Source organism: Mizuhopecten yessoensis, unplaced genomic scaffold (genome assembly GCF_002113885.1).
Source record: "Mizuhopecten yessoensis strain PY_sf001 unplaced genomic scaffold, ASM211388v2 scaffold3621, whole genome shotgun sequence".
NCBI classification, from domain to species: domain Eukaryota; kingdom Metazoa; phylum Mollusca; class Bivalvia; order Pectinida; family Pectinidae; genus Mizuhopecten; species Mizuhopecten yessoensis.
This window is the reverse complement of record NW_018405136.1, coordinates 616,673-641,297: the sequence shown is the minus strand read 5'-3', so window position 1 is coordinate 641,297 and position 24,625 is coordinate 616,673. Positions and strand designations below refer to the sequence as shown.

Here is a 24,625-nt window from a genome sequence, read left to right as displayed (position 1 = left end):
GTATACTCCATATTACATCTAAACTATTTTGATGAGAAAATCACTTTTACAATAAATTGTTACACCATGCATGTAATGTCTTTTACATATAAATGTTACATTGTGAATTTAAAGATTCAATAAACATATACGATATTCTTTTTTACATTCCGTATAATTTGTTTGAGAATAAACAAATACTTAAAATGTGTATTGCATTGAAACAATGAAACAGTAAGAATTTGTGTACCTCTAAGTGACCGTATGATAAAATTCCGTCCAAATATTCTGTTTGAAATATAGCTTTTATCTTATAGCACGTCCTCTGTACAATGTTGAAGGTAAAAATATAGCCAAATCGTAGGCACCCAAGTGCGAGCTTCCGATCAGATCCATACTGTAAAATCAAACAGGAACCAAACTTTTAATTTATCTCAGAATGGAATGTAATATGATTTGTAGTTTTAAAATAATATACTCAATATTCCAACTTAACTATGTTGATGAAGAAATGTTACTTTTACAACGAATCTTAATACCATTTGGATGATATCTTAAATTTATATATATATATAATGTTCCAATTAAAATATACGATATATATGCATAATTATTTTCAAATTTTACAAGAGCTTTAGGAAATATGTGATTTTATTTGGATAACTTCTCAAACTTAATGACACAAATACAGTCAAACGTTTGCAAACTGTTGATTCTTATTACATTGTTCAGACCAAAAGATGTTTGTTAGAGGCTTAAATATAGGTGAGATTGCATAATATATTGCTAAATGCAAAATTATAACTTCCAATGTAATTTGATTTGCATTAATATGCCACAATTAATATGGCGTATAATATAAATATAATTATTGCGTCTGGTCAACACAAAGGCGTTAAAATTTATAATTTCTGCACACAAAATCTTAATGGATTTTTCAGAAATAAAAGAGTTCGACGTTTCCGCCAAAATTTATGATGTCGTAAAACAGATGTGAGATAAAAAAAAAATATAATTTTCTTTTGTTTTTAAACAAATTACATTATTTTATTCTCAAAATGGAAAGCTCCCTTGCCTTGCCTCTATGTTAAATGCAACGAGACAAGACAACGTTTGTCATAAATAGTACGTTTTTAAACACAATGTTATACATTTGTATTACTGGGGGGGTAAACAATACACGGGTTTCTGCTCATTTTGAGCATAACAAATGTACTGATGTTTTGTTTGGCAATTTCAATCGTATATATCCATATTGCAAAGAAAGGCGTGGGAGCGCTGACGTTTGACTCAATTTTTAATTGAATTACTTTGGGTTGTATGCAGTGATTCATCTTATTTTCTAGCAACAAATTAAAAATAATAATAAAAATATGATATTTTTAGTGCTGAATTAACAAATTGTATATGCATATGTGTAGTTTTTTTAGTATTAAAATAAGAGATTATTTGTATTTTGTTTTTGATTTATTTCAATTATCCCAATGGTTATAAGAAAGATTATGTTACTTGCGAACCCAATAAAACGTCTGGTGTCTCTAATATAATTCTGAACAGTCTCCACAATATTTCTATTCATATTTACGTCTTGTGATTGAAAACCGTAAATAAAAGCATGAGTATTGAGTAGAGAGATTGTGGATCCTTACATATATCAACGATTGGGTCAGGGTCTTTAATACCAAAGAGCCTGCATGACTGATATTTGCTTCCTTTTCAAAATAGAAAATGTCAGGACAGGCCGGCCTTTGAAAGAGGGTTGATCATGATAGTTTAATCTCTTAGTGACCGTTTCAAAACACCCCCGCAAACGAGATTTGCTAAAGGACAAACAAAAACAAATCAATTCACACCTAAGATCTACCTAATAACTTCCAAGCACTTGATCCAGATGTTTCGCTGAACTTATTTAATCTTAAAAACGTTCCAGCAAATAGCAGCTGATAATAGAAAATCCTCTTAAAATATATCCATGGTAAATTAACACAATACGACAAACGTCCATAGAGTCAGATATAATAAAAACGATGCAGCTTGATGTGAAATAAAGAAATATAGTCATCCCGAAACAAAATGTTTCATTTTCCTTGGTTAAATATATCTAATAAACATATTTATTGTAAATTATATAACTCGGGATTCGAAAATGTTAGAAGATAAAAAATAAAGTCGGGCTACCAGTAGCTTTCGTTCATCATTTTCTCACCCTCGTTATATATTCCACAAAAAATACACACACATACATTGAATATTAATTAATTAGACCAACAGTTAGTCTTACCATGTTAGGATCTGCTCCTTCTTTCATTAGTGACTCACTCTTTAACTCAGATGTGGCTGATTGTAAGAGGACCTGTGAAGAAAATCATATCAAATATATGTTTGTTCTGTAAATGCAACCCGAAAATATTTCCCTTTGTGTGTTACGTCTTAATATAATTGCAGCGGTATCCTTTTAGAAATTGCAATGACTGTCAAGAAGTTTTATACTTATGAATTCAATTAACACAATACGACAAACGTCCATAGAGTCAGATATAATAAAAACAATGCAGTTTGATGTGAAATAAAGAAATATAGTCATCCCGAAACAAAATGATTCATTTTACTTGGTTAAATATATCTAATAAACATATTTATTGTAAATTATAGAGGAATATATAACTCGGGATTCGAAAATGTTAGAAGATAAAAATTAAAGTCGGGCTACCAGTAGCTTTCGTTCATCATTTTCTCACCCTCGTTATATATTCCACAAAAAATACACACACATACATTGAATATTAATTAATTAGACCAACAGTTAGTCTTACCATGTTAGGATCTGCTCCTTCTTTCATTACTGATTCATTTTTAACGTCGGATGTGGCTGATTGTAAGAGGACCTGTGAAGAAAATCATATCAAATATATGTTTGTTCTGTAAATGCAACCCGAAAATATTTCCCAATGTGTGTTACGTCTTAATATAATTGCAGCGGTATCCTTTTAGAAATTGCAATGACTGTCAAGAAGTTGTATACTTATGATTTCAATTATTTATGTTACAGTTATTGATTATTCAGATGTTCACTGGCGAAACGATCATCATGTTTTTCTGTTATCTTTGGTTTTGCTAGCATTTTGCTTTCCCTTTCGCTTATGTAATATAACATTTTTAAACTCACTTTTTTATCCCTTTTACCTATTCTACATCACTGTTATCTTAATACTGTATATTTTTTCAAATTGCATATGTACACTCACATATGTATCTTACGTTCGTCTTCCAAATGCAAATGTACATTTTTCTTGTTCCTGCTCCTTTTTTATATCAAATTGTATTTGCATATATTTATGACTGTAAATTAACACACACTCTTTCCCTTTTACCTTAAATGAACTAGATCCAGATGAAAAAAGCCATCTATGAATAACTGCTTTCACATACACCTGGTTTCGCGTGTTTTGGGGTTTTTTTTTCCTTTTATTTTTTGCGAACACCTCTCTGCATTATGCATCGTAAGGAATATGCAAATGTGTACACTATTCTGCGATTGAGACTTTAGGCAGGGAAAGTATATTAGCTTACCATTGCAACAATTATGATTTTCAACCCGATAGTCCTATCCGTCATTTTCATTGAAGGCACTGAAAATTAAAGAGAATGCAAACAGCTTATGTTTTTATCAGATAGTGTTAGCAAAGTAGGAAAAACCTAAACACAATGCAAAAAAATAGCAGAATAACATTTTACTCGTAGATGAGCCAATGCATTTTATACCACTTCCTCCCTCCTTCACAGTATTTTTGATTTTCAAAAAGGAGGTAAAACATATAAAATATATTTTCTTTTAAATTTTGCACAGTGCGTGTGTTTAAAGAAAACACATTGAAAAAGTAACATACATTTTGTTTTAAATGATAACCCATGCCCTTCATGTTTTATATACAATTAAAAGATGTGGATATCAGATCGCTTCGTATAAATATATAGCAAATACAAATTAGATTGATAAACCTGAAAATTTGCTTGAAAACTGCAACATATTTTTGTATGTGTTAAAGATGACATCAGTTTCCGTTTCAGCGGATTATTCCATATTAAGGGTAAAATTTTGCAATAAGAAAGTAAAAGTGGTAATGTACAATTTTTAAAGTTATTTTTGTGTTTTTAAGTGAGTTCGACATTAGACCAACGGCAAAGGCACTAAGTTGATCAAATTATAAGATGCTTTACAATTTAAGTAATTATTTAATCGCGTTGTGAGCAATTTCCTCCTGAGACAGGTCTCACATATTCAGTTGTGGGATCCCACAGCGTTATAGGATGTGCGATGTGCGCATGGAGTGTGCATGAAGGGTGAACAATTAAAATCCGGCCGATTATTGCTTGCGCACATTTGGGCGTACGATGGATGAACGTTTTGCGGTGACAATCGTGGTTGATGTAAATTGAGAAATGGCCTAACAATATATAGGGCTTCGTGTCTAAACATATAAACTTTATTCTAAAGTACATTTCAATGCTAGCTACATCAATAAGCTGATCTTTCTCTCGATATTTTCTTAAATTTAGAAATTGTTTTTTCGGTGTTTTTTAAACGACCAAAATCGACACATGTAAAATAACACATATTGACACGGTCACGTATATGTATATGTACCTGGACCGTAGTTTTCCCAACGTAACACGCCGGGGTGTGAAAATACAGATGAAGGGGAGCTATAGACTTAAACGAATGCAAATAACAAATATCTAACGTCCAGTTGTGTTTTCATAATGTATCACATATCAGCTCTATTTGTCAGGCACAGACCAGGTAACACTCAGGTCAATCATCAAAACGTTATTTACCTGTTCTGTTATATGGGAGCTAAACCCATTCTTGACACTTTCCGGACACACAACTGTAACCATTTATCATTAAGGCTTTTTCTATATATTCGACTAAGGAACAATTCGTTGAATATGGCATATGACCATGTATGCAATTAGAGCCAATTTACTTTCTGTAGGCGGTCTTGGATTCAACAAATAATTCCAAATAAAGCAATTGTATATGTATACAATATGGTTGTACTAACTGATATACTAAAATAATCAATTAGAACCCATGATATTATTTAAAATAAATTAAGAGCCAACCCTTAGAAATAACAAACTGAATATTTTTTTTTTTTACCAAAATCAAACAATATCATCCGTTTCGCATCAATTTGTAGCAAAGCATCATTGTCGGATTTTGATAGCCAACCCTACTCATTTATATTCTCATTTATCAGTGTAATACTTATCAGGATTGAATGAAACAAAGAGAAACATGATTTGATGTAGCAACCTGATTTCTTACACCACAAAATACCCATATTAAGTAAACACATATCCTATTTGAAGGCAGTTAATGTGAATATGTGTTATCAAGAAAACAAGTTCTTTGACCAATGGGTACCAAAACATACTAAATAAATAAGTAAAATAAAATCATTAAATGGCAGGATAGATTTTTTTTTTCATTAAATACACTATTGTATATAATGACCATCGAGTTAACTCCAATAAAATAACTTTGCTCGTGATCAATTATAAATTATTTATAAAAGGTTCAAAAATATTTCCCCAAGGAAAACAACATATACTCAAAATGTATAACTCAAATAATAGTCCTGTCGATATCTTCCAAAAGCACAACACTTTGCCTGTCTCGTTTTACGTTTATTGATAAAATATTGACATGGGAACACAAGTCACGTTATAAAGATATAATAACTCGATGATGCCTCTGTGTAAGAATAATATTGATTTACTTTAACGGTAATCCCAGTATGACATTAAGTTAAAAATTCCTAAATCTATCAATAGCTTTGCTTATAATTTCGGTCAAAGTCTTTATCTTTCGAGTCAGAAAAAAACTATGTAACAGCATTTCAATGATGGTTGCTTTTTGTGTTTTAAGCCGTTTAATATTCATTCTCTCTATCTAATTCGCTGAAACTGCATAACCATAAAATAATCCATTCTGTTCAAGCTACACATTTTCTCTTATTATTTTTCATTGAAAATTATCCTGCACGTAGCTCAAGTATTCTGACGTTCAAAGTGTTGTTAAAACTAGCCTAGTAGTTGGTGTTTGTTACTGTAGGCACTTATTGGTACATTGCTGATTTATAAAAATAGGTGACTTTTTTTCATACACGAATTTTCTGTCGCAAGAAGACCTTTTAAGATAATTACCATGTTGAATTACATGAATTTGAAAACAAATTATCCTACACTTAAGTTTACGCTCCATGAACATATCAAATTGTATTACTGTTTTTTGGTCAATTATCAACAAAAAACCCACCCCTCGGGAAAAAATAAAAATCGCACGTTATGCAAATATTTTTTTGTAGAAATATGATATATACAAAATATCACTGATTGTCATCTAAACAAGTACACGTAAAAATATAGTTAATGTTGTGTATGACATATACATAAGTTACTGCTATACCGTAACATTTAACCATATCAGTATTGAATCGATCTACTAGTACAAAAATACATTATTACATTATTTAGCCTAAAACAATTCCATTAAATAACAGTTCGTTTAATTAGACCCCTCCCTCCAATCTACCTCTCCCTAATGCTGCTTTATCTTATTTTTTTATCGTTGACCCGGAACCCGATATATACGTCGGGCTTCGGGTCGGTGGAACAGTCGAGCGGTGTCGATCCAGTGCTTTCTCCTGGATATGAGATTAAACGATTATGCGCGCATGTGTTCACTGGCCAAGCAAACCAGCGTGTTAGTGGTTTGGCGATCCAAAATCCTGGCAGAAACGGACAAGGCTAGGGTTTCCATTTGGGAGTGTTGATTTTGCCAAGATGGACAAGTGCTCGGCTAAGAGGCGTTCCCATTCGGAGTCATCTGAACTTTGACTTGAAGTGGTTCCCTTTGCCAAGCCAGTGTCTACGGCCAGAAGGGTCTTCTTCGGATGGCAGTTGAAGCCGATATTGAGGTGTTTGCTGATACTTCCAATCTTATTGCATGTATGCGTGCGCTTCGTGTGGACGCTATCTTAATTGTCGGCGAGGATCGCCACCTCAATGGGCGTAATCGGTCCCGTAAGCGACCAACCCTTGTGGTTATCCTTTTACATTCTTTATAATTGTGACTTCTGCACTGACTGCCTCTCGGGCTCGTGTGGTGTAAAAATAATCATTCTACTACTCTTGTTCCCGAGTGTCCGAGCTGCAAATCGAGGTGGCTGACTTCGGATTTTACCTATCTGATTACGCTTTCCCCCAAGGTCAACATTTTAGCTGGAGTTGAGGGACTAGCGTGTGTTTCAGGATGAAGACATTATACAGTCCAGATGATGTCTCGTCACTGCCTTCAAATCTTGTTCTTCGTGGACTTCTTTAATCTCTCCTTTTACAGACTCTGATCTGCTTCAGGATCGATTGACTGATGAGAAGCAAGATATACAGGACAAATAACGTCTAGTCTGAACTCAGCTTAACGGGAAGTTGCTGCCTTTCAGCTTCGTTACATGCAGCTGAGCTAACCTTGCCGTTCTCACCATTTTTGGACCAAATCAATCGTATTGTTCATTGACGCTCTACCTACTGCATAAGGACTTCAAAGAGAAGTCCTTTGCATTGTATGTTCTTTTTCAGAAACCCGTGTCTAGCGGTGTAAGCTCTTTGCAGGGTGTCGGTTCTTAATATAATCCCCCACAGCTTTCTGCTGTGAGTAAGTCTAAGACGGTATTCAAAGCTGGCAAGTGGTTCTTTGCTCAATTCTCACCTGCTTATCCACTTGTGAAATAACATCGAAAAACATCAATAATTTTCCTGAAAAAAGTAAGGAAATTCTTTATTTTAATTAAAAAATAACATTGATCAATAGAAAGGTAGATATCATGGCGTTAATCAAAGTCCAATACTCTGACAAAGTTAGGTAGTTTAACATTTAGGGGATTACATTAGCATTGTATGCCCTTGATATACAAAAGTAACGAAAGAAATTAAGAACTTTTTATTTCAAAATATATAGCCATATACCCATGTTGTTTTTTCTGTTCCATTCGGTGATGTAAATATATAACGTACTTATAAACAAAGTTTGCTGATCTGTACTGCAAGCATAATTCGAAAAGCCATTTACAAACCATCTGTCAAACTTTACCGAAGCAGTTTGATAGACGTATACATGTACAATGTATGGGTATTTATAGCTCAAGTTGATTAGTATTCGAGCTCTTAAGACACGATTTGTTAATGCGATCCAATACATGAATACGTCTGTCGAACAAACTAGAAGGTTTAAGCCAATAAATACTATTATTTGAAAATTTTACAATTTAGAGTGATTTCACAATAAATTTCCATATACCCATGCAGTCCTATTTGTTCCGACTTTTTATTTACTTTTCTACATTAAAATATAAGTAAACACTATTCAAAATCAGTATGATTTATCACAAAAGAAATAGTCACTGATATATGTCTGTAACCAACGACACACTTTTTCATAAACAATAATTAATCTATACGAAACATCAACGAGTGTTTATCATTTAGTTTTGATTAATAGAAATTGCTGTTTATTTGAGTTATGATACCACACCTTGTATAAACATTTTTTTTACCACAGTTTATTTAAGAGTAGGTATAAAAAAAGGCTAATAAACTCAAAAAGCTACCTCCAGTTGAGTGTTATCACATATTTTCTAATTCTATATTTCTTACCAGATAGTACAGACTAGCTATACTGGTTCATGGACTATATGCATTTAACAATTAAATATTTATCAAGCATAATTCGAAGGGACATATACAAAATTGTCTGTCAAACTTTAACTAATCAGTTTGATAGAAGTGTACATTACACGTCGGGTGGAACAAAATACGCCCGTCGAAATGCCATATAGTGTTATATACTTGTTTTACATTGAAAAAGATCTGCATCATTCTAAGAGTAGCACACGGCCTATGGATGGGTATTTATAGCTCAACTTAATTAGTATTTGAGCTCTTAAGACACGATTTATTAATGTAACCCTATACATGTATTAATATGGGTCCATTCATACACAAACCTGTTGAAAACCTTATAATTGTAGAGATCTATTTTAAGTATGTGTCGAACAGACTTACATGTTAAAACCAATACATACTGTATGTCGTGGTTTGAAGTATACGTCGGGTTTTTGGTTGTTGGCTGAATTAAATAGTGGTTAATATACAAGTATATATAAGATACATAAATCGAGGTATGCATTGATGTTTGGATGTTTTTTTTCCCTCTTCCAAAACCATTTTTCTCATTAGAAATCTATCCTTCTTCTTAAATCAATATCTAATGGAATTAAGTTTATAAACTGATGTTAATATACCTAAGCAACATCATACTATCTCAGCAATTATGATGCACACAGATAATGAAAAATTCTCTTGAATTTTATCGCATCCAGTTTTTAGATGGGCTCTTATTTAAATGGTCATCAAAAAAGGAGTAAACTGTTCCACATTCAAACACGGTTGCAATGCAATTCCTGAGGGTTCATTGTTTGCTGCTGTCTTTTCAGCGTTTCATTCAAAAGAAAAAAAACCAACACGGCATACCGTGGACGTTGTCCCAACCCCAGTTATCATACATCCCTCCTCCCGAATCGAATCTTTGGTATGATTCGCCATTTCGTACAAAACAGCTGAGTGGACATACGCTTAAGGATCCCCGTCCCTCCGCCTAAAAATGTAATGAGACATTGTGTTTTCCCTACGGCATCGCTTTGCATAACAAATTTATTTCTGAACAATAACCCATACCTTGCAGTAGTTTCTTCAGATTTTTTAGGATGTTATCATTTTTTTTATGACTTTTTTTCAATGGGACAATATTGATGAACAAAACACAAAAACTGAGTAATTTTCTAACAATAATACTAAAACAAACAAAAATGCCCGTTACATGAATCAATAAAATTCCGAGTGCCAATGCAACACGTTTAGGACAACAAAAAGAAAATTAAGGTGACAAAAAGTAAATATCTTCCGGACTTTCTTATTAAACAAAAAATTATAAAGATACAAAAAACCTAAACTAAAAAGAGAGACAACTCTTACATTTGTACCAATAATAATACAATTTACAACATACAATATATCACTTTTTATATACGAATATAATACAGTAAAATGTAAATGTAATAACCAATATAAAACAAAATTGTCCAGGTATTCAGATAACATCGCCAGTTCAACCACTCGTTTACCCTGCGACCAGTTTAAAAAGTTATTGGCGTATTCGTGATCACTAGTACTGGAGGGATCCTCATCGGACGTCGGTGTCGGCTCATCAGTCAAATTGTCAGGAAGCTTAATAGGGGTCTCGTTAGCCAGCGTCACTTCAATGTGTGAACGAGCGTCACTTTGTTTCGTCGCATAGTCGTCGTATAGCAGTTGATATTGGACATCGTTGTTGTTAATATTTTCAATTAAGGCGTTTAGTTTACATTTAAAACGGCCGATTTTACGTCGGGCTTGCATGTCGGCCATCACTGCCGCGACGTTGTTTACATCGTTACGACAGCTATTTTAGCCCACACTTTCGCGATTGGAGATTTTCAACGGAAGGGACACAACTCCAAAGAAGCAATCGAAATAAGAAAACTCAAAACATGGACAAAGCGGAGGAGAAACACTAGCTAAATTACCCGTATGAACAATATAAAGAGGAGAAGGACTACATCTACACCCAGCCGGAATGTTTTCGATAAGTGTGTATACCCACTTTATCAAGAGGCAAAACGCCCCGCAGTAAAGTGAGGTATGAAGTTTACAATTCGTCACATTTTTGTACAGATTAACAATACAGATCGCTTTTACAGTCATAGCCTTACAAAGGAACCAGTCGGTCTTGAAAGTTTAAACACATTTAATACGAGCTTTATCTGTGTATACAAAAGCATTTATACTACTTGGTAATTTGTTTTATGATAAACGTTAAAATCGTATGTAAAGAAAAAAAAAATGACAAATCAAAAGATACTTACAACTTTGTCCGACTACAAAAGCAACATATCCGTTTGAAAACAAATTTCCAAATTAATCCAGGATATATAAGATATAACACAATCCGCACTATAATGTTGTTGATGAAAAAAATCAAACAAGTCGTAAGCCCTCTAAAACAGCCCCATCGGTCGGTAATAGACGACAACTTCATGCCAAATAAGGCAGAGTTTATATAGCATGGTTGTACACGTGACATATATTGCTTGAGTATTTTGTACAGCACATGCGCAAAACCGCTTGCCTAGGTTATCATATATATGGAATGTCCCATGCAGACAAAAAATAATCGGATAGTCATAACCACTGTATGAAACATGCCTGAGCTGGTTGACACGGTTCTGCGAAAAAACGTAAAAAAAATACCGGGAACAGCGAAGTATTTCAACATGGTCTTTGTTTAGAAACAAAAGATAACTGAGTCATAGATTACCCTTCCAAAATGTTGGGCAAATGCCAAGTATTGAGACATAGTTTAGGCATTATTCAATTTGCATACGTCGTCTTTATATTTATTATGTTAGGTTTTTGGGTGGCGGTTATTCAAGGACAATATTTAAAGTTTTAATAAGGAAAGTAAAAAGTGATTTCGTAGTATTTGAGGTTTTCGTTGACATTTTAGAAGTTGTAGGTCAAGGGTCAAGTAATCCTTTCTAGTAGAAATTTAATTAAGTTTATTGCATTGCGTTGTATTCACTATTTGCTGTCACTATGACAGTGTAAACCACATTTGATTATTGTTTTAACTAGCTTGTTTTTGTTTTGATTTTTATAATATTATGAGTTTGACAAAATCCTAATCCGCTCAGAAGAATTCTAATCTATTGCATTTATATTCCAAACTTTGGAGTCAATAAGATATCTGAGCTTCATCAATATCACCAGAAATTTCTGGTTCAGGGTAAAAGACAAAAGTTGGACAAACAGGCCCGACGCACATTTTCTTGATAATTAAAGGTAGGTTACATGTTACCGGACTTTCGTTAATATGATATAGGCATTGTTTACAACGAAAGAAGTTAACTGTAATAATAGATAAAAAGGATTACAGTAATCCTGTGATAGCAACGATGATTCATCACAGCATGACATGTTGATTTTGCCTGAATTCTAAAGGAATTTATATTCTTCTCCATTTTTATGAAATCAAGTTGTTCTTCAAGTTTGGTCTTTTGTCTTTTTTATGTTTTGCTCCTTGCAGCTGATTTATCTTCGAGCCTAGAAATGTTATCCTTTTTGCCTATTTGGAGAAGCGACTAACAAATAAATTACGAAAAAATAAGCCAATTGTCATTGATGTGACAGCGGGTTGGTTGGCAAGGAGATTTCTTGCTCCATATCTAGTATTTTAGTGGTTTGTTGTGAAAGAGTACACTTTAAACCTACCTTTAATTTATTCATTGACGGGATAGTTACTAATACATGGTTAACCATCAGGGACACAGGAATGAATCATTGTAGATAGCAATAATTGCAAGGTTAGACGTTGTGTTAATGACGGAAAAGAGTCGTTATCAATGTCACGAGAGTTGGAGTGAGCCTACAGTGAAACGTTACAAAAGCACACAAGAAAGGTCCGTCACGCTATGGTTATTTTGAGACAACTAGGGTTTAGTATGAGTTTTATGTATACACGGGTGGATACCACGACAAGTGGGGATCGGATTGTAGACACCAGTTATCAGATTGATTTGCCTGATTTAGCTATTTATGTGTTTGGGACCCGTGCCTGTAGTAAGATACACGGTGACTGGCCGTGATATATAAAGCGTCTTTTGTTTCTCAAACTGTGATCTCAATCTAATGAAAAAGCCCTTCAAATACAATTTCATCACGTCTTCGATCAGATAGACCTTTTTTCTGCTTTGGATATACTCCGTTGATATTGAGATATATACGTCTGCGTACGGAAAATGAATTGAGTATGTGATGGTGTTTTTTGAATATTTGGGATTCTTTTGTTTATTTTTCACTTTATGATCAAAATTCTTCGTAAAAGATACTTATTTATTCAACTGCATGCATATACAATTCCAACAGAGGTCTAATTAGTACACTTTTTGGTGTTCGGATCTGAAGGGGTATAATGCACTAGACAATATGTTAAAAGATATGTAGGCGAATCGTTTAGAGCAATGAAAAGATGTTTTCTTTTCTAGTTGCGACTGTGTTCATTCTAATTGCGATTGTTATCGTTCGTAACCAAAGACAGAAATAATAAACGTCTTCAAAAGAAATTTCACACCATAACAATCAAACCCCACCCATATATATCGTTTGGACATGTTTCACATCTCGCCAGTTATCCTAAATAAACTATTCAACTACCAATGTAAAGTTGCTAGACCTGGGATACTTTAAAGTCGTTTACAGTATCGAGTTGTATATATTACTGTGTTACTGTTTTTCTAAAGATAGACAACAATTGTGCTATTTTTATATCATTTTGCAATTGCGAAATGTATCGAGTGTAGCCTGAAACCTTTAAAAAATCTTTCTTCCTTTTACGTTCAATAGCAATGTAATTATGCCTTTATTTTACCAGCAAACTACTAAATTTAAATTTATGCATATTTTTATAACATGTATGTGTATCCTTTAACTGCTGTGACTGAGTAAACACACAAGTTGTTCTACGACAAATTCTTTAATTAGGTTAGTGTTCGAACATCTAAAACAGATCACTTGACATACGCTAAATGCAGCGAATCTGAATCTACTTTGATTTTATATATATTGCCAACTCGTACATATTTTACACCATTATGCTTCACTGGTCAGTTTTTTGATGGAGATGATAGGTTACGTATTGTTACTTGCTGTCATGCATAGACTTTCTAAAAGACTTATCAAACAATATGAAGAAAATGTTTAGGAATACCATAGTCAACTCAATAAAAAGTTTTTTTTTTTTTTTTTTTTTTTTTTTTTTTTTTTNTAAAAAAAAGTTTTGTAATTTGTAATATAGCATTATTTAGTTTTACCTTAAATAACGACGCAATCGAAATAACGATACGTTTTTGATCATATTTATATAATAACGCCTAGACCATTGATTCAGTTAAACATATTTATATCACTGTAAATGAGATAATTTTGCGGGGACCAAATTTCGTGGTGTCTGACAAAACATCATTTCGTAGGTGCATGCATTCGTGGATTACGATAGCCAGCTCAAACGGAAAACTGCTGTATACCAAACTTGGAATCACTTCGCGGACATATGAATTAGTGAATGCAAATTACCCACAAAATCAACGATATTAAAACCCCCACGAACATCAGTAATTTCACGTTATATTGTTATGCAGATTAAAATGTGTATATCGAAAGTACGCTTGAAAGCACAGCGCATCACAATTACCATGAACACATCGAGCATATATACCATTAACATAGTGTGCACAACTGGGAGATTTAATACTCGATCGCATCGTTATGGAATTTCACGCGCACATATGTGCAATAAAATTAGATCGGTCGACCGATGTAATGAAATCAAAATTAAACCGGAAGGCTCAATTTGAATTAAGGTACGTCATATACATATATGATAACAAATCAGTATTTTTGCACTTTTTCTAACTCTTTAATGCATGTTACACACAATTGAAATGATTGTAAAACTGTCAATGATGAGGTTGTACTTTCAGGTACAGTAACAGTGCACAAATTTATAGTGAATAATATTGAATGTATTGCATATTAGAGTTCATCGATAGTTTGACAATAATCAAACACAAATTGCACCTGTTCTGTATCAATTGTGCCTGAAAGGCTTCGTGTGGAAATTCCCCACCTCTTTCATAGGTAAGACGTGATACAAAATTGTACCCGTTACCTGACAGGTAACTGGTAACATGTAAGGTTCCTTCATCTAGTATTTACCTTCGTGCTCAGTCAGTACATGAATATGACCGTATATCTACACACTTGTCGATAAAGGTAGTTTCAAAACTACTTCTTTTGTATCTGTCCATTAGTGCCACATGTGCATAGCCATGTACATGCAGCTAAATTATATTTATTCATGGGTCATGCCTTAAAGTATATATCTAGGAAAGCTCAAAACATGAACAGAGCTTCTCAAAGGAAACTCCAGCTAAGTCATCTGTACGACATAGATGGAAGGAAGGCTAGGTTTACACTAAACCAGTAACTTATTTAATAGTGTGTAAACACACTCTATCGCTATGCGGAACATCCTGCATCACTGTACAGGTAAATAATACAAAAAGTCAGCCTATCATAGCTTGACAAAGGGACCAGTCGGTCTTAAGACGTTGCAACACGTTTAATACGTACACTATACGTGTATAAAACATAACGTTTATACTACTTAATAATTCGTTTACATTAATCGTCAGGATTTGGTAAAGAAAAAAACAAATAAAACAACCTGCTACTTACAATTTTGTCCGATTACAATGGCAACATATCCGTTTGAAAAGGAAAATAATCCACATGTATCCAAGAGGTACAGGTTTACACACTATCCGCAGTTAGGTTTTGTTGACAAAGAAAATTGAGAGGTTGTAAGTCGTCTAATGCGGCCGCAACGGTATATAGTAGAAGACAAAGTTATTTCAGACAAGGTAGCGATTTATAGAGCATAGTGTTGTGACGTAACAGAGATTGCTTTAGAACTTTGTACAGCACATGCGCAGCACCGTTTGCCTAGATCATCACATATATGAGTCATCCCGGGCAGACATCACTTTGTGGAAATACCCGTAACTACTGTCCGTGACATTGCTCGAGTAACTGTTCAAGCACATGCTTATATCATGCCAGATACAATATGCAGTGAACAGCGCACGTGATAATTTAGTGATCGCTTAAAGCTGCAACTGAATATATAAATCAATTTCGACATAGCCTGTTGTTTTCGCTGTACTAAACTTATGGCCACATTTTACCCTTGTTTACATTATTTGTTATTTGTTGATTAGGATGAACATCAGGTACAGTGAATGTTGTTGTCATCCTCACCACTAGCATTAATCGGCAATAAGTTTGTATAAAGGCTAAAGCTGTATCGTATTTCATCATTTACGAAATTAGTTATGAAATGATTTTGTACACATCTACTGTTACCTAGCGTCAGCGATTTAATGATTGCTTTAAAGCATATATGTAAAGAACAACATAGCTGAAAAAAATAATGAGTTGTACTTTCAGGTACAGTCACAGTATGCAAACATATAGTGAATAATATTGAATGTATTGCTTATTAGAGTTCATCGATAATTTGACAATAATCAAACACAAATTGGACCTTTTCTGTATTAATTGTGCCTGTAAGGCTTCGTGTGGAAATCCCACACCTCCTTCATAAAAAAACGTGATACAAAAATGTACCCGTTACCTGGTAATTGACAGGTAACTGGTAACAGGTAAGGTTCATTTATCTACGTTGTATCTTCGTGCACAGTACGTGCATGTATATGACCGTATATCTACCCACTTGTCGATAAAAGTAGTTTCAAAGCATTTTGTTTTTTTATATGTCCATTAGTACTACATGTACATAGCCATGTAAATCTGGCTTAATTATAGCAACTTAACTAAATTAGGAAAGATCTAAGTATAAATACGAAATCATATTTATTCATGGGCCATTACTTAATGTATATATCTAGGAAAGCTCAAAGCATGAACAGAGCTTCACAAAGGAAACTCCAACTAAGTCATTTGTACAAAACACGACATAGATGGAAGGAAGGCTAGGTCTACACCCAATCAGTAACTTATTTGATAGTGTGTATACACACTTTATCGCTATGCGGAACATCCCGCAGTCGAGTGACACATCGTTGTACAGGAAAACAATACAAATAGTCATCCAGTCATAGCTTGACAAAGGAACCAGTCGGTCTTAAGACGTTGTAACACATTTAATACGTACACTATCCGTGTATAAAACATAACATTCATACTACTAAATTAATCATCAAAATATGGTAAAGAAAAACCTGCTACTTACAATTTTGTCCGACTACAAAGGCAACATATCCGTTTGAAAAGCAAAATTCCACATTAGTCCAAGAGGTAACAGGATATAACACTATCCGCGGTATAGTATTGTTGACAGAGTAAACTGACAGGTTATAAGTCCTCTAATACAATCTTGACGGTCAGTATTAGACTACAAACGCATGCCACGATTACTTGATACGTTTTACGTCCGCTTCACTACCGAGTAGTTTGGTTATCCAGCAGACGATCCGGAACCTTATATAGCATAATGTTGTCACGTGGTGACAGATTGCTTAAGTATTTTGTACAAACTTCTTGCCTAGATCATCATATATATGGAATGTTCCGTGCAAAATACCCGTAACTACTGTCCATGAAATTGCTCGAGTAACTTTGTTAGCACATGCGCAATGCCACCTATACAGAATGAACCACACAGACAAGAGTTTAATCGAATTCTCAGAACCGCTGTAAGGAACATAAATGTTTCCGCGAAAAAGGCGGATTACTAATTGAATTTCACAATTTACGAAATCATTTATAAAATTGTTTTGTACACAACTACTGTAACTTAGCGTCAGCAATATAATTACTGCTTTAAATCACGTATGTAAAGAACCACAAAGCTGAAACAAATAATTACCGCCCACTTTTTGCAAATGAATACAACACCAGGGGAGCTTTGTATGTCACTGCAAGTGTGGGTTTGTTTGGAAGGTATGCTAAGGTGTGTTAATGGCAGACAGTAAGCCTTTTCAATACCGTGTCAATGTTGGAGTGAGACCACGAACAAAAACGGGATTATTTGAAAAAAACATATATAATGACAGAAAGGAGAAACGCAATGGTAATTATTTGTGGTTGTGGAGACCAGTACGCTCAGGTCGGATTCAATAGGTATACACAGGTGGTTACAACTGGTAGTGGGGTCCGGTGTGCAGACATTACCACTGAATAAAATTTACCTGGTTCAACTGTCTCTGGTTTGCCTTGTTTTGAGTGACTTTTATAAATAAAGCAAGTTGTAAGAATGTAGGTTTAATTATTAAAGCTCAGAGGAGTGAACTGTTTATGTGTACACATGTAACTATTACGAGTAGTGTGGAGAATTATAACACAATTATGGTTTAGTGTTAAAGTACGTCATATATGTACGTGTTTTCACGATTAAAAAAGTGATGAAACTAATGTCTGAACATCAAAGATATTAAAGCATCATTATTGGTGCATAAATATACCTGTTTAATCCATTTGTATCACATTTTCTCTCTATTCCTGGGCCATCATCTAAAAGGCGACCATTTTGTATTATTTACCTTTTGGTATCGGCTTTTTCTCGGGTTGGATGTAATGACTGAGACAGTTTGTCAACCATATATTATGACAATATTAGCTATCGCTACATTTATTTGGGTTACAAATATTGTTGATAAGAAAATATTTTACAAATGACTACAACCTGCTTCGAAATGCATAAAAGAAATGGATTGGAGAAAACTAAAAATGTCTTGACTCACAAACTACAATGTTATGTCATATTGAAATCTTTAAAAACATACCACATCAGAGACAGGCAACTCGTAAAGTTGCGGAGGTTGACACTACCAATGGATTTCGAAACGAGTAAAATATTGTGACATATTCACATCTACGGTCGTAAGTTACCTAATATGAAATAGGTATTGCCTATAAGCGAGAGCACATAGTTCAGTAACCTTTGTGATGATAGTGTAGATCTCGGTATTCCATGTAGGAGTTTTTGTTGTTACTAATTTACTATTATTATAACACCCTTAGACATATATCGTCTGATCCCTTTAAGGCAAGATTTTCTCAAGACAAAATGAAAGAAATAGGATCTACTGCACATCGAAAATATTTATTAACAAGGGAAAGTATTGCAAGGCAATCCATAGACCCCCTTGGCCACCGGTAAAAATATTTATACACAAAGAATACATTTATGTTGTCAGGAAGCATATAGGTCACTCCGCCAACCCAAGATGTCCTTGTTCATAAAATCTGGTTACTCCAGGTGAAATAGCATAGACGATATGCTCCGTACAAATATTTTAAAAAGTAAAGGTCAAAGGTCAAGTCATACGTCACAGTGACCTAAATCTTGCATTTTTCACTCCTCCATCCCAAAATGTCCTTCGACATCAAATCTGGTTACTCCAGGTGAAATAGTAGAGAAGATATGGCCCGGACCAACTTTTTTTTAAAGTTAATTTCAATGGTAAATTCATAGGACACAGTGAGGTGAAAGTGACCTTCTTGCTTCTTCACTGTGCCATCCAAAGATGACCTTGTACATAAAATCTGGTTACTCCAGGTGAAATAGTATAGAAAATAAGTCCCTTAAAAACTTCTCGGACGGCAGACGGGCGAAGTGCATACGAGAACCCTTCGTAGACTAAACAAATAATCAAACAATGTACTTTTTTCCGGTTCATGAAAATCTACATGTTTGCCTAAATTCCCAAGCACAATGCCTCAGGCTAGTAAAAAAAATGACAATGTTTAAATTAAAACATAAGTTGGGTTTGTATTAGTTTGTTTTCGAAACAACCTTCAAACTATAGTTCATTAATTACAATGATGTACAGCTCGGCCATGTATGGGTGACCCCTTGAAGGGGCTAGCATGATTGTATTTCTTGTTGTTTAAAGACCTTAGCTCAAAGATGATATTAAATCGGTATTAAGTAGTTATGAAAGATGATTCTAAATCAATATTAAGTAATTATATATAATTATGGTTCCCACTTTGTAACTCTAAAACAGCATTCAATTTCTCAATATTCCAATATTTCAGAAACAATGTCTGCACTATTCATTCCTTTCGAATAACCAAATGATAAAACAATGTAATCATTTACATTTTAATGTAAGAAAACATTATATTGTGAATATATTTTGAACCTGAAACATGATAATATTGTACCAGTATCTTTAGAAGCGGATGCTGCAATAGATATACACAGGACCATTGCAGTGATCTCACCAAGTTATACGAGAGAAACATGGAGCTGAGTTGTAATGCAATTATATCACTTGTTGTAGTGATGTAAAAAACAAATAATAATAATAATAATAATCCAAAAAAGGCTTTTTGAATTCCTTGAGAGAAATGTATGTTTAAGTGACCATTTATGGCGGGTACATAAGTGGAGGAATGAAATACACAGGGGTAATGAAATTACGATTTCAGATATAGCGACTTAGGACCTTTCCATCCATGAAGAGTGTTTTATTCTAGCATATCTGGAATTTCAGCCAATTTGCCCTCTTTGGTCCCTCCCTTCAAGCCGTAGGGAAGGGTCAGGTTCTTATATTTCACACCATCAAAATTCAGTCACATGATAGTCTTTCCAACCAAATTTAAATTTGTTCCAGCTGAAAGTAAACAAAATATACCCAAAAGTGTAATTTCCCCATATAAACTACAGTAAGGCCAAAACTTGCTCGTGACCTACCTTACATTTTCCTTTCGACCTTAGGGAACATTTTATCACCTACTTTGTATCCATGAAGATCATTTTAATACTCCGGCAAAGATGACATAAACTTTCTTCCTGTTATGGTCATGGGATCCTTACCACATTCTTGACAGAATAATAATCATTGAAATGCATAGAAATTATTTTCCTTACATTTGTTATAACCCTGTAAATATATATTGATCCATGAAAATTAAAAAAATTAAAGATAAAAATTACTTGCTTAGTGACCAACCACATTTTTCTCTGGAATGTTGCCTGAAACATATTTTTTTTAGCCTAACATTAACTCTTTCTTAAGGAGAAATGAATGATCCAGCGGTAGCAAAATATTCATAAATTTGAAATAGGCCTACAGTACCTTTCCATCTATAAAGTGTAGTTGATTCTAGCATCTCTGTGCCTGAATAACAAGACTGTTGACATTTTAGTCAATTTTATCTCTTTTGGTCTCAAACCCCTGGCAGTTTATATCCAAATATTATTCACATAAATTTTGCTTGCATTCGACCATTGAACTTTCCTTCAAAATTTAACTGAATTGGATACTATGACGGACAAAAGGCATTCAAAGAGGTCAACACCAATACTTTGATAATTAAAACAAATCAAATTTCTATCTTAAGTTCACAAATCATATTATATTCGAATGTCCTGTTGTTGTATAAATGCAGTAAAGAACAAATTAACAAGGACACATATATTTATATAAAATGTACCAAGCAATGGGAAATGAGTTGTACATTGTATATAATTAGTGGTTTATGTTTATATATGTTCGCAGTATTTACATAATTTCAAGTTGTGCTATTATTTCCACAAGGATTTTAACCTGGGTCTCCCACTACAGAGTGGCGAATGTGATGACCACTACACTATAAAAATATGTATACATGTAGCACAACTGACCTTTTCTTTCAAGATTTCTTTCCATTTTCAATTTTTTTAAACCTTTGAATTTATATTTACATTCTCCCTCTGGTTTTCTTATCACATTGGATTTTTTATTTATATTCCAAGATATATACCAGTAAAATAGAAATATCCTTAATTTTATATCAACATAAGTTATGATCCTGCAATACAATTGTCACAAACAATATTGCACCCATATACTGGTACATGCAATTCAATTCTGTACATAACGTTATTCATGACAAGTTGCCACGGTTCTCCCCAGTTGAATCTAAACATTTACTTGTAGTTGACTGGGGAAACTCCTTTAATTCCGATAATAAGAACCCTCATACAATATATTTCAATTTTAGATACATTTTTGTATCTCATATATCAGTATTTAGTTATCAAAATGGTGAAATGATACCACATCGACACAGGTGCAAGAAATAAGTTATGTTATACAATTGACCCGTTTGTTATGTTTTGTTAAATTTTCATTTCGAAAATCTTAAGGTTGCTTTGTTCTTTAATATTTTCCTTTTTAATGTTGAAATATTGCAAAATCATATTATATGCAAATCCTAAATCTCTAAGATAAGAAAAATATTTACAGTGTAGGAAATCTTCTAACATGGATGTTAATGAAGTAGTTGCTTCGCTAGAAGCTATTACTGTACATACAATGTAACACAATTGAGTTTAGGCTTGCATTGCCATACAATGTGATTTCCTGAGATGCTGACCTGATACTCCAAAGTTTGGGTCCTCCTTAAAAGCGTCTTCAACCGACAACAAGCGTCACCAGACAAAATCTTTAAAAGTACCGAATACAATAAGCGACATCAGAAGATATGTTGTTAACATGACTATAATACACCTCTATGCCAAATTTCAATTCTATATTTTAAAAATTGATCGAGTTATGATGAATTGAATTTTACGATCGGCGGCGAGGCACGTGCGTGTACCTGTACAGTTAAGAAATCATCGACATACAAAATATTTTAAAATATTTACTTAAGTAAGCGACATAAGAGGACATAAGACTTGTATTGGTATAAAGTCTAAATTTCAGCTGGATGTGTGAAAAAAATACCGAGTTCTGATGAATTGAATTTTCACGATCGTCGGAGTGGCACACGAGTTTGAGTAGAACTCTAGAGATCGTGAAGCGTCTTTAGATATTTCCTCTAAAAATAAACTATAAAATAAGCGACATCAGAAGATATGTTATTCAACAGGGGCTCAGTTTCAGGATACTTTCAGTTAGTAATAAACCTATACACACCAGTAAATAACAGCAACATGTATTATCTGGTGTTTATGCACATTCTAAAACCTTATAAAAATTGAGGGTACCGATGCATGAAAAAAACTCGGTACCCTCATGTTTATAAGGTTTTAGAATGTGTATAAAAACCGGATAAAAAGTGTTGTTGTTATTTACTGGTGTGGTTAGGTTTATTACTAACCGAAAGTATCCCGAAACCGAGCCTCTATGTGTTATTCATATGACTATGATACATCTATGTACCAAACTTCAGCTAGATATTTGAAAAATTGACCGAGTTATGATAAATTGAATTTTTACGATCGGTGGCGTGGCACACGTGTGTAAAGAAATCTACAGATCGTGAAGCGTCTTCAAAGTATATCTCAAAAATTAATCTTAAAAGTAATCGACATCAGATGATATGTATAACATACTTTCATACCAAATCTCAGTTTGATATCTGAAAAATTGAACAAGTTATAGTGTCAGAGGCAAAATTTTGCGATGTACAAGTATGAAGATTTACAGCGTATCACACATGTGTACACACATATAGGACTTCGCATAGCTGAACAGGGCCAGCCCTGATTGGACTGCTCTTTAAATACTGGTATAACATTTTGTTGTATTTGTTATATTTTGTTTTTACTCGTCAGAATGGATGATTGTTTTAGCTCCATTCATTGTAGAACTTACCACTCACCCCTGTTTTTCATTATTTTGAGCATTTTCCCTAAGTAGAGCCACATTTCCGGTATACAATTTGTTTTTGCATATTACATCACGGAATCAAAAAGTTATTCAAAATTTGGTCCTCGGATGGGAAAGTGTTGAAAGACTTTCATAGATATAGTGAATATGACTATGCTTGCAGCATCGTATTAACAATACCTAATATCTAAGCAGTTCAAAAATTCACATTCAATTGGTTTTGTATATATGCTATGCCTTTGCGCTACTAGAAATCATTTACTCATTTACATTTTTTCAGTTTTCATAAATCCCGACTTAGGAAAGTATGGGCAATACATAAAAAGGTTAACAACTTTTAACTTCTGAAAACAAATCTGACGTGTTCACTGCTGCAAGGCTTTTAAATTACCTCCATAACAATACATTCAAAACCTGCCATACTACGTTTTATACAATTTTGTAAATTATACACTTAACTTTCACACCTGTATATATCTCGATGCGTAAGGCTATGAATGCAAATAACATATTAAAGCAGTGCTCGTCATGAAGTTGTTCACAAACTAACAACTCAATTATGTAAACACCTCACAAACGTGGTATTTTTTTTATCTTGACTGGACTTGATCTCTAGGAAGTGTTACGTCAATAGTCTAGTGTTTGTGACCAGGTATATCAATGGTCTATGATAAGTGTTTATAAACAGGTATTTCAGTTGTCTATATTTAGAGTTTGTAACCAGGGATTTCAGTGGTCTATAGTAAGTTTTTGTGTCAAGGTATCAGTGAACTATATTTGTTTGTGATTAGGTATCTCAGTTGTCCATATTTTTCATTATCTTTGTTTTTGACACAAAATGTAAGATTTCAGTTGTGTGAGTAGGAATAAGCAGAAATGGTCAGTAAGGCATAAGGAAATAATTTGTTATGAGCTGATACAAAACATGCAGCTGACAATTGTATGCTTAGTGGTGGACAAATCGATGTTACATAGTAGCTTGTAAACAGACAAATAAATTAGAGCTACAACGTGCTATTATTTTTTAAATAAACAGTGAACATGTGAGGAAGCTTTCATATCAAATCGATTAGGTCTAAATATAAAGTAGCCCTATCTGTTCGTACATCTGAAACTAAATGAGTAATAATATGTACACAGAATGAAACTATCAAATTAGGAAATATTAACTGAATTGAATAGAAGTCAGAAACATGTTACCAATCTCTTGTTATATACGTCTATGCTATCATATA

General features: G+C 33.7%; 1 protein-coding gene across 3 annotated transcripts in view; it reads right to left on the bottom strand.

The window, feature by feature from the left end:
* The window catches only part of LOC110447798 (uncharacterized threonine-rich GPI-anchored glycoprotein PJ4664.02-like), a 30,707-nt gene extending 13,333 nt beyond the window's left edge, over nt 1-17,374 (bottom strand). The window contains exons 1-5 of one of the 3 annotated variants that reach the window (XM_021493719.1): nt 17,012-17,374; nt 3,550-3,608; nt 2,793-2,864; nt 2,261-2,332; nt 230-376 (exon numbers count right to left, since the gene is read on the bottom strand). In XM_021493719.1, the coding sequence (XP_021349394.1) occupies nt 230-376; nt 2,261-2,332; nt 2,793-2,864; nt 3,550-3,600 (342 nt within the window). In that variant the 5' untranslated portion in view covers nt 3,601-3,608; nt 17,012-17,374. Of the gene's footprint in view, nt 1-229; nt 377-2,260; nt 2,333-2,792; nt 2,865-3,549; nt 3,609-15,435; nt 15,669-17,011 lie in introns of those variants that run through there. The other 2 variants (XM_021493721.1, XM_021493722.1) reach the window with 2 other exon arrangements.
* Nucleotides 17,375-24,625: the final 7,251 nt, after the last annotated feature.